Below are 10,877 nucleotides of genomic sequence, written 5' to 3'. Positions count from 1 at the left end.
TTGCTGACCCGCTCTACAGTCTACTCCATCATCCAAACAGGTGTGAACTCCGTCAGTGATGAAGACGTGTCTTCATGTATTCACTCAGAGCCGGGCTGGACTCAGACGGACAGGAGGACATGAGGACATGAGAAACGCTTCAGTTTGACAAAACATCCGAATATTTGGAGCGGCAGTGTTCAGTGTTCACTCTACACGTCTTCATACTGACCATATGTTTGAAAGCAGTTTTCTGACTCTTCATTCTGACTTCAGTCGAATCAGTTCCAGCATTTATTGGTTAATCGGACCAGTTTTGTGAACTGATCCCAGTTATTCAGATTTTTCTTTCATATTTAAACTTCTGATGAAAACACAGGGCTTGGAATCAGAATTTATTGGACTTCAGGCAGATTTTTACAACATGTGGACAGATTAGCTATGTGTGGTGGAGAAACTTTAATTTGAAGAAATGTGCAGTAAATCATTGCTTTAAATTCTAACTCTGTCTCTGAAAGCTCAGTCTTTCTTACAGCTGATTTTCTTTCATTTTATAATCTCACTGAGATACACCAGTTTGATATTGTGAGTGTAATTATTGTTTTTTTTCTATCAGTTGAAGAGAAAATGAGACGTGATGCTGTCCAGAGGACCGGGACGTCTTCAGGATGTTGAGGAACTCAGGAATGGCGTCCCTGAGCTGGACTTTATGGCTGTTAGTGTTATCTGTTCGAGCGGAGCCCAGGAAACCTGACATTCTTCCTCTGTGAAGCGCTTCCAGGAAGCTGTCCGTCCCTCACCACTGTTTACTCTGTGAGAACCTCAGTCCAGAGACTTTCTGTACAACCTCTCATTCCTGACACTTCAGTCCCACAGGCTTATGTAACGCCGCAGCAACATCCGCACTCCGGCTATTTTTAGCCTTTAAGGGTTAAAAAATACACAGAGAACGGAGCAAAAGGGAAGCGGCGCCCCCGCAGAGCCCCCGCGGAGCCCCGGCCCCCCCGCGGAGCGCCGGCCCCCGGGGGACGCCATGTGTCTGCGGCGCACTGGGAGCAGAATGTGGGGCCGGCGCTCGGTTCTCACAGGAAGCAGCAGGACAGCTGTTTGTGTTCACATGGCAGAGCCCAGCCTCTGCAGCAGCCAGCGGCCCGGCGCCGCTTTCATGTCCTCACCTCGACACCCCGCCCCCCCGACCCCCCCGGACCCCCCCCGGACCCCCCCGGACCCCCCGGGCCCTGACCCCCTGCTGGGGGGGGGAGATCATGAAGAGACACTTAAAGTTTTTCTACATTGTACAGCTGCTTTGTGTTTGTGGCGCCTTCTCGTGGGCTTTTCCGAATTAACTTCAGTGTCTTCAGGTTGAGTTTCGGCTGCTTCAGTAGTTTTCCTGTTTGAGGTGTTATTATTCGTTTTCCAGGCTGCTTTAACTTTTATTGCCCCCGAGCTTCCCTACATTGTCTTTTTCAGCGTCTTTAACGTCTTTAACTGTGACTGACTATTTTACTTTCCTCTGTTTATTTATTTTTCTCGTTCAGTTAATTCAGCTGTTTTTCTATCTTTGATTTTCCTCCTGCTAACAGTGTTTCTTGTTCCACTGTTTGAAACATTTAGTTATATTTTTAGTTTTAAGTTAGTCTATTTTCTGAACCTGTTTTTGCTGTTTTATCCTTTTTAAGTAATTTAAATAATTGTTTTTTTAGCTGTTCTGAACACACGGATGAAACGATCTGCAACAGTAAATACCTTCAGATTGTGTTTAGCAATGATTTACAGAGAACCAGAAGCTAGGCTGTTTCACCAACAAATCTGGATTTTTCTTTTACAATTTTGTTCTTTTCAATTTTTCAATTCTGATCAGTTTATTCGATCAGCTGGAAGAAGAATGAAGCCATTCTGGTCCTTCCAGGCCTCCTGCTCCCTTCAGAGCGCCTGGCTGGACGGGTCTGAGACGGGCAGCTGGACTGTTGGTCCTCTGGCTCTCTGAAGTCCACTCAGGCGCCAAGTAGCTCGATAAACACACGCCTGAAGTATCTCCAGTGAATCCTGCAGCATCTGTGTCAACATGAAGAAAATAAACCGAACAGAGACTCAGAGCTCAGCCTCAGCAGGGTAAAGACGGACCACAGGGGGTCACCTGAAATGTCTCATAATTTAAAATTACTGACAAAACATTTTCCTAACTAATTATTTTGGATTTTTAAATTCAAACACTGCTCAGAATCTCATTGTATTCTATCCAGTTCCTGATACTTCAACCTGTTTAAACACAAACCTGCAGCCAGGAGGGGAAACAGGAGGACCTGCAGGTCCACGAGGAGCAGCAGGTCGTTGCCACGGTGATTTCATCAGGCCACACCCACTCCTCATCAGCTGATCAGTAGATCCACCTGAAGCGCCGGCCAACCGGTCGGTGTTTGTGATTGGTTAGTATAATACTGATAATATTCATTTCCCCGGCTCAGATCTGACAGAACCTGCGGACACAGACCAGTCCCTGTCCTGCTGATCAGAACGTCTCCAGCTGTCCAGCTGTTTCAGCAGGACAGACGTCCACCCAGCCACCGATGGAGCGGTGAGCAACACTGGAAACGGTGCGGGATCTCGTCCCTCAGCGAGACGCCGGCGCTGAAGTCTTCCCTGACTCGGTGTGTGTGCTGGACTCCATGCGTGGTGTGTGTAGACGGACCGTTGTCCCGGAGCTGCTTCCACTCGCCACATCCTGAGACTCCTGCCAAACGGAGGTTCTCATCCCCAGACGGAGCGTCTCCGCGGCTCAGCGCCACTTTTAATGTTGACCAACCACTGCAGGGCCTCTCCGTCCAACTGAAGACAAACCGTCCAGCCGGCAGCTCAGAGGAGCTTCTGTCCAGATGAACATGCCTCAGATCAACCGCTCCGACTCTACGGCCGCCATCGTGACGGCGGCTCCAGCAGACCGGAGGCCTTTACAGTCATCAAAATCAAAAACTGCAAGAATCTTTTTCGTTGTTTGTTTCATATCAAACTGAACAAGACCTGGATTAAATCTGACATATCTGGTTAAAATCTGCCCCTCGTCTTTCAGAGATCTGCTCAGAGCAGCTGCTCTGACGAGCTGTGAGGTTCTCTGAAGGGTTCTGGATCTCCAGCTGCTGCACACTTCACCTCATGACTACAGGGAGCTTCCACAGCTGTCCAGGAGCGTCCCTCTGGACAGACTGTCCAGCAGTCTCAGTCTGAAGCCTCCACGTGACTTTTCTTCATGGCTGTTCCCAAACTGTTCCCAGAAGAAGGAGGAATGTCTTCTGAACGCCTCTGAGCACGACGCTTCAGCACCGCGTGAGAAACTTCATAGAGCCGCCTGCTCTCTGCCGCCCTCGCGTGTCCAAACTGCGTCATTACATCTGTCAGCATATAGTAAACAACCCTACGTCACTTCCGGTTTCAGCTTGACAGCATAACAACAGAAGCAGGAGCGATTTTATTATACCTCATCCCGTTTGTATATGTAAGAAAAATCCTGTCTCCAGGAGAAAAGCTCTGATCGATCAGCCGCTCCGACATGAGGATGAAGGTAAGACCGATCCGGAACAGCCGAGCCGCGCGAGGACGACCAGACAGCACACAACAGCTCAAATCTGCTCTAACACACAAACAAACACAACATCCTGCGGTCTGTGTGTGTGTGTGTGTGTGTGTGTGTGTGTGTGTGTGTGTGTGTGTGTGTGTGTGTGTGTTCAGAGGACAACAGCTCCGTTATCCGGTGTTTCCCATCTTTGATCAGCAGCATCATCCCATTACCAGCAGCAGTTCAGAGGGTTCTGATGGTTCTGAGGGTTCTGATGGTTCTGATGGTTCTGAGGGTTCAGAGGGTTCTGATGGTTCAGAGGGTTCAGAGGGTTCTGAGGGTTCAGAGGGTTCTGATGGTTCTGATGGTTCTGAGGGTTCAGAGGGTTCTGAGGGTTCCAGCAGGTGCTCTGCTGCTCCACATGCTGCTGTCTTTTTCCTGAAAGCAGGTCTTCCTCCTCCTGCATGCAGGCTTTCAGTTCTCTGCTGTCACTCTGTCGTTCTGGGGCTTGATGCTTGATGGTGGAGCTTCTGCTGACTGGTCCTGATGTGAAGATGAACTAGTACAGCAGGACTGATCTGCTCCGGGCTGACCTGCGGAGCAGCATGCAAATACTGCAGCGCGGTTTAAAGTACAAAGAGCACAGTTTGGAATTTTATCATGTTTATCCTGTTAACATGATAATCATTATTATTAATATTAGTAGTAGTAGAAGTAATAATAATAATAATAATAATAATAATAATAATAATAATCGTCATCATCATCATCATAATAATAATAATAAAGCATTTAATCTGTTGTGCACTTTACATTCATGAAAATCTCAAAGTGATAGAAACAACAGAATAAAGCTAAAAACAGACAAAAGTTCAGTATTTCAGCCTCTGATTTTATTATTCTACAGGGTTTAAGATGTAAACATTTGTTTAGTCCCATGTTTTCTCTCTCTCTTTAATTTATTTTTTAAATTTTCTCAACTGTTCGGTGTGGAAAGAGCCAGAAGCGCTTTAAGTCCAGTGTCCAGGAAGGTTCGATTCCCGGCTGTGAGCAGATGTGATGATGTCTGAGCGTCTCCGCTGAACGCTGCTCGTGTCTCTCAGGTGTCGCAGCCGGACGCCGACGGGGACTTCAGCTCGTCTCCGGCCGAGACCGACAGCCACCAGAGCTGCGAGGACACCGAGGACGAGGAGGCTCCGTCCCCTGTCCAGCAGGAGGAGGACGCCCCTGGTGAGGAGCAGTCCTAGAACCAGCTGTCCAAGAACCAGTGGTCCTAGACCAGCCGAGGGTAGAGCAGTAGTCCTAGAACTAGCAGCCCTCGAACCAGCAGTACAAAAACCAGCCTCGCATAGAGCAACTGTCCTAGAACCAGCTTCCTGTAGAGCAGCAATCCTAGAACCAGCAGTCCCAGAGCAGCCGAGGGTAGAGCCCCAGTCCCAGAAACAGGTTTCCTGAGAAGCAGCTTCCTGTACAGCAGCAAGCCTCGAGCCAGCCTCACACAGAGCAGCAGTCCGAGAGCATTCTGAAACTGAACATTCTGAGGAGGCTTGACGGACAGTCCTTAAGGTTCTTGTCTTCCGCAGACTCGGATAAGGACCACCCCCGGCCAGGAGGCGGAGTCATGTGGAGAGTGGGCGGCGGCCTGTTCAGCATGACGAGAAACGTGGTGGGCGCCACCATCGGGGGCGTGGCCTGGGTGGGAACCAAAAGCTTGGAGCTCACCAAGACGGCCGTGACCGGCGTCCCCACGGCCGGCGCCGGACTGGTCAAAGGAAGCATCTCCATGGTGACGGGCGGCGTCGGCGCCGTGGGCTCCGCCGTGGCCTCAAAGGTCACCAGCAAAAAGAAAGACAAAGCCGACTGAGACCCCCGGGAGAGACCCCCGGGGGGACGGACTCCCCGGAGGACAGAGCAGAACGTCCCGGAACTCAGACCTGAAGCCCTTCATTCACTCACGCAGCTACAATCTGGAAACCGTTTAACCAGCGTCCAATCAGTGACGAGCACCGGGCGGAGAGCCCCGCCCCCCCGTGACCCAGCTGTGGTGGACTCCACCACCCATCCAGACCCGGTTCAGACCACCACTTGTCCAGACCATGTTCAGACCAGAACCCAACCAGACCCCGTTCAGACCCGTTCTCACCTGCTGGCTGAACTCAGACTGAAACTCCTGAGAACTTTTCTGAAATGTTCAGTTCTTCTCGCTCAGACTACGGGATCCTGGACGTTTCCGTCAAACTGTCCTGATGGTCCACTCGCCGTGGAGACCGTCCTCTGGTTCTCCTCTCATCTTTCTGTCACAATTCAAAATGAACAAAAAGCATTAAAGAAGCCAGCTGGTCCTGAGGAGGGTTCCCTGGCAGCTCCAGGACCCTGGACAGTTCTCTCTGCGTTCAGCAGGGTTCTGCTGCGTTTCAGTGTTTTTCCAGTGGATTCAGGGGATCCGTGTAAATAATCTATATGTTTCTTACTTCTTTCTGTCTGTTGATCAAAGTTGTAGTTTAGAACTTGTCTTGTAGAACCGAGACAGGAAGTGGAAGGATGGAGCGTGAACCAGCAGTTTACCGTGTTTCACACAGGATGAGCCTCATGACAGCAGAAGAGTGTCGGCCTTTACGTTTTTAAACCCAGACAGCATTGATTTGTGCGTTTTGTGCATCGGAGGAGGAGGAAGCTGCGATTTTGCTGAATTTTGTTGAAATTTAAAAAAAGAAGTGCATGTTTTTGTTCTCGGATGTTTCTGATTACCGTGTTTTCTGGATTGTAAGTCAGAAAAATGTCACGAAGAGACAAAAAGACACATTAAAGGTTTGAACCGACTGTGCTGGTGGATGCAGATCTGAGATCAGTTCTGGGTTCCACCGCGTGGACTGGAGGCCTGCTCACATCCTGGTCCGCTGGTTTGAGTCCAAACTTCACAGGATGTCCAGGTCAGAGCAGCCTCCATCAGTCTCTGATCGTTCAGCTGTTTATTTTGACCCAACAAGCAATAACAATCATCATCTTCATCATCGTCATCGTCACTACGGTTCAGAGACAGGAAGTGAAACTGTAATCCTGTCAGTTTCTGCTTTCCAGTCGCTTCAGATTAAACCTGAATGTTCGATGCTTCCTGCTGTTGTTTCATTCTTCAACGACCTGTTCCAGATGTTCTGCTTCCGCTGGGAAGGCTTCATGTTCTTCCTGAATTCCCGTCCGCTCACAGGACAGGACGAGGTTTAAAGACAAGCCGACATGGAGGAGGCGGTGCGAATCGAGGGGTTTATTGAGTTAACAGTGAATTAAATAAGGCACATTCACATCGTCTGGAAACATTCAAACCAGTGGTACAAAAATCATTCAGATTAAAACAGCACAAATAAAGAGTGTGTGTGTGTGTGAGAGAGAGAGAGAGTGTGTGTGTTCTACCTTCCTATCAAACATCTGAAGAAAGCTCAAACTTTCTCCGATTAGAAGGAAAACTGAGGAATCATCTGTTTAAGTGAAAAAACAAACTTCGAGGTGACTCCTAAAGTTCTGCTTCGGGCCTCTGCAACCTTCACAATAAAAGACCTGCCGTTTTCATCAAGTCTGACACTGAAAACCAGGAGTGTTTAGGAAATGCTGCTTTAACACAGTTTACTGAATGTTTGAGCTGTTTAAGGATGTTTTTAGGGTATTTTAGCCGTTTCAGAGTTTTTATCTTATTAACCTCACATTAACAGTTTGGATATTTTAAACATTTTATCCTAATTTTTTTAGTGGTTTTATGTTATTTTAGCAGTTTCAGCTGTTTTAGCGACATTAAGTCTTTTCAGCTGTTTCATTTGTGGATTTTAACCTGTTTGAGCTGTTTTTCGTCTGTTGAACGTCTAACAACAGCGACAATAGTTTAAAAGACCGAAGATCTGAAAGAACTAAACTGGCTGAAGCCACAAAATCAGCTTCAGTGTGAAAAAGAGCTAAAATGGTTGGAACAGCTGGAAACATTAAAGTTGCTTAAAACCACAAAAAAAAAAACACTGCTAAGAATGAAAACTACTGAAATAGCAAACGGCATTTTAGTTTTAAGCCTTTTATCTTAAATTAGTGGTTGTGTGAAGTCAGTAGTGATTTTTTAAGGTATTTCAGCAGTTTTTGCTCTTAGTCTTTGAAGCTCTCACTTTTTTTTTTTTTTTTTTTTTTTGAGATTTCTGTCAGATGAGCTATTTGAGCTGTTTAAACAATTTTTTTTAGTAGTTTGAGCCATTTCAGATTTTTTGAAGCTCTTTCAGCTCTCTGATATTGGCAGCTGTTCCACTCATTACAGCTCAACGTTTCACCGTTTCAGCTTTCAGGTGTTTATCAGCTTGCTGCTCTCTCAAACTGTTGAGTGTTTCTTCTTCCCTGGCAGTTTAAAGCGTTTTTCTCTGGCAGTTCTTGGCAGTTGACACACTGTAAATCTACGGGGTTCGGACCACCGTCGGCTTCGTGAACTCAGGCCGAGCCGTGAGCCGAGCGGAGGCGAAAACGGGGTTTTCTGGAGGCTTCCTTGGCGCCGCGGGGTTGCAGAGGCCCGTTCTGTAGCTAAGCAGCAGTGAAAGTGACAGCTGGAGTTCATCACTGACGAAGACGATGCGAGCCACCCGCTGATGTTTGCATAGCCTTTACTTAAAAAAAAAAAAAAAAAAGAAAGAGTCAAATCTGCGACATTCAGAAGCTCAAACCTTCTGAATGCACAAATTGAAATCACAATAAAAGCATCAACACAGGAAATTAAAGACGAAAACAGAATCACTCATCCATTCTTAATACTAGAACAAAAGCTAGCTAGCAGGTAGTCCTCGAGTAGAAGACACAGACACTCCACAGTCTGCATCCCGTTCCACGGCAACAACAAAGTGCTTTAAACTCCGCTGGGAAACACATCGGGGGTGTCCAACATGAGGCCCGCGGGTCAACACGGGCCCGCACAGCCAACCAATCAGGAACAGCAAACAGCTGTTTTCACTGACCGAGTTTCCCAACTTGTCCACTAGTGGCCGCACTGTACAGTACTTTATATGATACCGACTGACAGATGTTCCTCAACACCTGGAAAGACGCCGCCGTGAAGGCTAGCTGCCTGTGGCTAAAGGGTTTCAGGCAGGCTCGCAAAGTAGCATTAGCATCAAAGCTAACCGTGTGAAAATGTGCTAAAGGCTTCAAAACCCTGGAACCAGAGGAGAACAGGTTGAACTTGAGGACGAGTCAGAGCGGAGCACGGTTCGAACCCCGGAGCCAAACGCTGCGAGCGCTAGCGCTAGCACATCTGACCGCGCCACCAGGCCGAGTGTGTGTGTGTGTGTCTGTGTGTGTGTGTGTGGGGAGGACGGCCATCAGGTGGAGTGTGTGTTGTCTTCCGGTCGGTGTAAAGGCTGGAGTGTGTCGTCACCTTGGCTTTCAGAGTGTGTGTGTGTCTGTGTGTGTTGGTGTCCGGCGGCCGCGCCGTTAACGTCGTCCTGGTCGTCTCTGGCTGTGGCCTCAGTCTGCGGGAGTGTGTGTTGGTCGTGTGTGTGTGAGGGGGGGGAGGGGGAGGGGGAGGGGGAGGCGTCGCTGCTGCAGGCGGAGCCGTCGCTGCCGTCGGTGTGTGTGTGAGTGAGGAGTGGACGGGTGTGTGTGGACGGCGGGGGGTCCAGGGTGTGGCAGCGGGTCAGCGGGCGCTCTCTGAGCCGAGGCCCCGCCCCCGTCCCCGCCCCCCCCCTCCACCGTCTCCCCCCTCCTCAGCCGCCGCCTGTCGGCCTCCGCCTGCAGGGAGACGACGGCGTCACACCAGAACCCGGAATCAGAAATCCACACAACATGACAACAAGCACAGAAACACACTAAACCAAGAGAATGAAATATGAAAAAAAAGATTAAATACAAATAAGATTGAAGAGAAGGTGACAGAGGTGAAAGGTCAGAGGTCATACCTGAGCGAGCGGAGGAGGAGCAGCACCGGAGGAACCCCTCTTCATCTGCTGCACCCTGAACACACACACAGCTGCACTTCAGCACGTGTGTGTGTGTGTGTGTGTGTGTGTGTGTGTGTGTGTGTGTGTGTGTGTGTGTGTGTGTGTGTGTGTGTGTGTGTACCTGCTGGCGGACTGAGCCAGCTTGTGCTTCCTGCCGTTGGACTGATCCTGTAACTTGAGACGCTGGACGAAGGAATGAGCTGCAGCAGAAACACAGTAATCAGATTACAAAGTGAGGAGAGGCGTGCCGCTTCACAGCGCGTCCAGGTAGAGTCCTGCGTCTGTCCTCGGGGCGGGGCGGGACGGGACGGGACGGGGCGACTCACCCAGAGCCCCTTTGGGCACGGACAGCAGGCGGATGGGCTGGTCCTCGGGAGACAGGCCGGACGCCTTCTGCAGCGCTCTCAGGATCTCCGTGTTCTGGAAACATCCACACGCTGAAACACCGTCACACCGGGGGGAGTGTGAGACAGAGTGTGTGTGCCGGTGAGCACCTTGCCTCCCAGCTCGTAGGCGCAGTCCAGCGGAGTCCGCTGCCTCTTGTTGCGCACGCCGGCCGAGGCCCCGCCCCTCAGCAGCAGCTCCACCAGCGGCTGGTGGCCGCGCCGCACGGCCTCGTGCAGCGCCGTGTTGCCCTGCAGGTTGGCCACGTTGAGCAGCGCGTCGCTCTGAGGGCGAGGAGGAGGAGGAGGAGGAGGCTGAGGAGGCGGCGGGGGCAGGCGAAGCCCCGCCCCCTGGCCGTCTCTGCTCACCTGCAGCAGGATGCTGGCGGCCTCCAGGTTGCCACGGAGACAGGCGTGCATCAGCGGCGTGTTCCCGTACTGGTCCTTCTTGTTCAGCTTGGCGTTACACTCCAGAAGAAACCTCAGCACCTGAGAGAGGAGAGGTCCAGACTGTAGACACACACACACACACACACACAGGCACACACACACACACACACACACACACACACACACACACACACTCACCTGCACGTGGCTGTTCTGGCTGGCCAGGTGGAGCGGCGTGGCGCTCTGGCTGGTGCGGGCGTTGACGTTGGCCCCGTGCCGCACCAGCAGGGCGCTGAGCGCGGCGTGTCCGTGCAGCGCCGCCACGTGCAGCGGCGTGAAGCCGTCCACGTTGGAGCTGTTGACCCCGAGGACGCCGGCCTGCAGCACCGACAGCTGGGAGGGACGGAGCGCCAGGTTCAACGCCGCAGGGTCACGACACAACAACACGAACGACCCCAGAACCTGCAGCTCTGAGCGAAGCCAGGTGACCTCTGACCTTCTGAGCCGGGGCGCAGTGAGCACACTGACACAGAGGATGGCAGAGGGACGCCTCGGCCCGCACCGCCCCTTCATCCTCCTCCTCCTCCTCGTCCATCCACTCCAGCAGGTAGCGCACCTGAG

General features: G+C 50.8%; 2 protein-coding genes across 2 annotated transcripts in view; one reads left to right on the top strand and one right to left on the bottom strand.

Annotated features, from left to right (window-relative positions):
• Positions 1-3,408: 3,408 nt before the first annotated feature.
• Positions 3,409-6,640, top strand: LOC115391795 (transmembrane protein 263-A-like). The gene is made up of 3 exons (XM_030096150.1): positions 3,409-3,535; positions 4,633-4,759; positions 5,113-6,640. The coding sequence occupies exons 1-3, from the start codon at positions 3,524-3,526 to the stop codon at positions 5,391-5,393; spliced, it is 420 nt and encodes a 139-aa protein (XP_029952010.1). The 5' UTR covers positions 3,409-3,523; the 3' UTR covers positions 5,394-6,640.
• Positions 6,641-7,621: 981 nt separating this feature from the next.
• LOC115391785 (ankyrin repeat domain-containing protein 27-like) overlaps positions 7,622-10,877 on the bottom strand; it is a 14,805-nt gene continuing 11,549 nt past the window's right edge. Inside the window, 9 exon segments of the mRNA XM_030096134.1 lie at positions 7,622-9,211; positions 9,213-9,274; positions 9,442-9,496; positions 9,605-9,683; positions 9,810-9,903; positions 9,978-10,151; positions 10,236-10,355; positions 10,455-10,649; positions 10,753-10,872. Coding sequence (XP_029951994.1) covers positions 8,866-9,211; positions 9,213-9,274; positions 9,442-9,496; positions 9,605-9,683; positions 9,810-9,903; positions 9,978-10,151; positions 10,236-10,355; positions 10,455-10,649; positions 10,753-10,872 — 1,245 coding nt within the window. The 3' untranslated portion in view covers positions 7,622-8,865.

The sequence above is a fragment of the Salarias fasciatus genome, chromosome 7, assembly GCF_902148845.1.
Source record: "Salarias fasciatus chromosome 7, fSalaFa1.1, whole genome shotgun sequence".
NCBI lineage: Eukaryota > Metazoa > Chordata > Actinopteri > Blenniiformes > Blenniidae > Salarias > Salarias fasciatus.
The sequence above is the reverse complement of the archived record's forward strand: the minus strand, read 5'-3'. Positions and strand labels throughout refer to the sequence as shown.

What these genes read in the sequence shown, in the direction of transcription:
- LOC115391795 (XM_030096150.1), top strand. An exon ending in GCAGGAGGAGGACGCCCCTG is followed by an intron (nt 4,760 to 5,112) that starts GTGAGGAGCAGT and finishes TGTCTTCCGCAG; the next exon opens with ACTCGGATAAGGACCACCCC.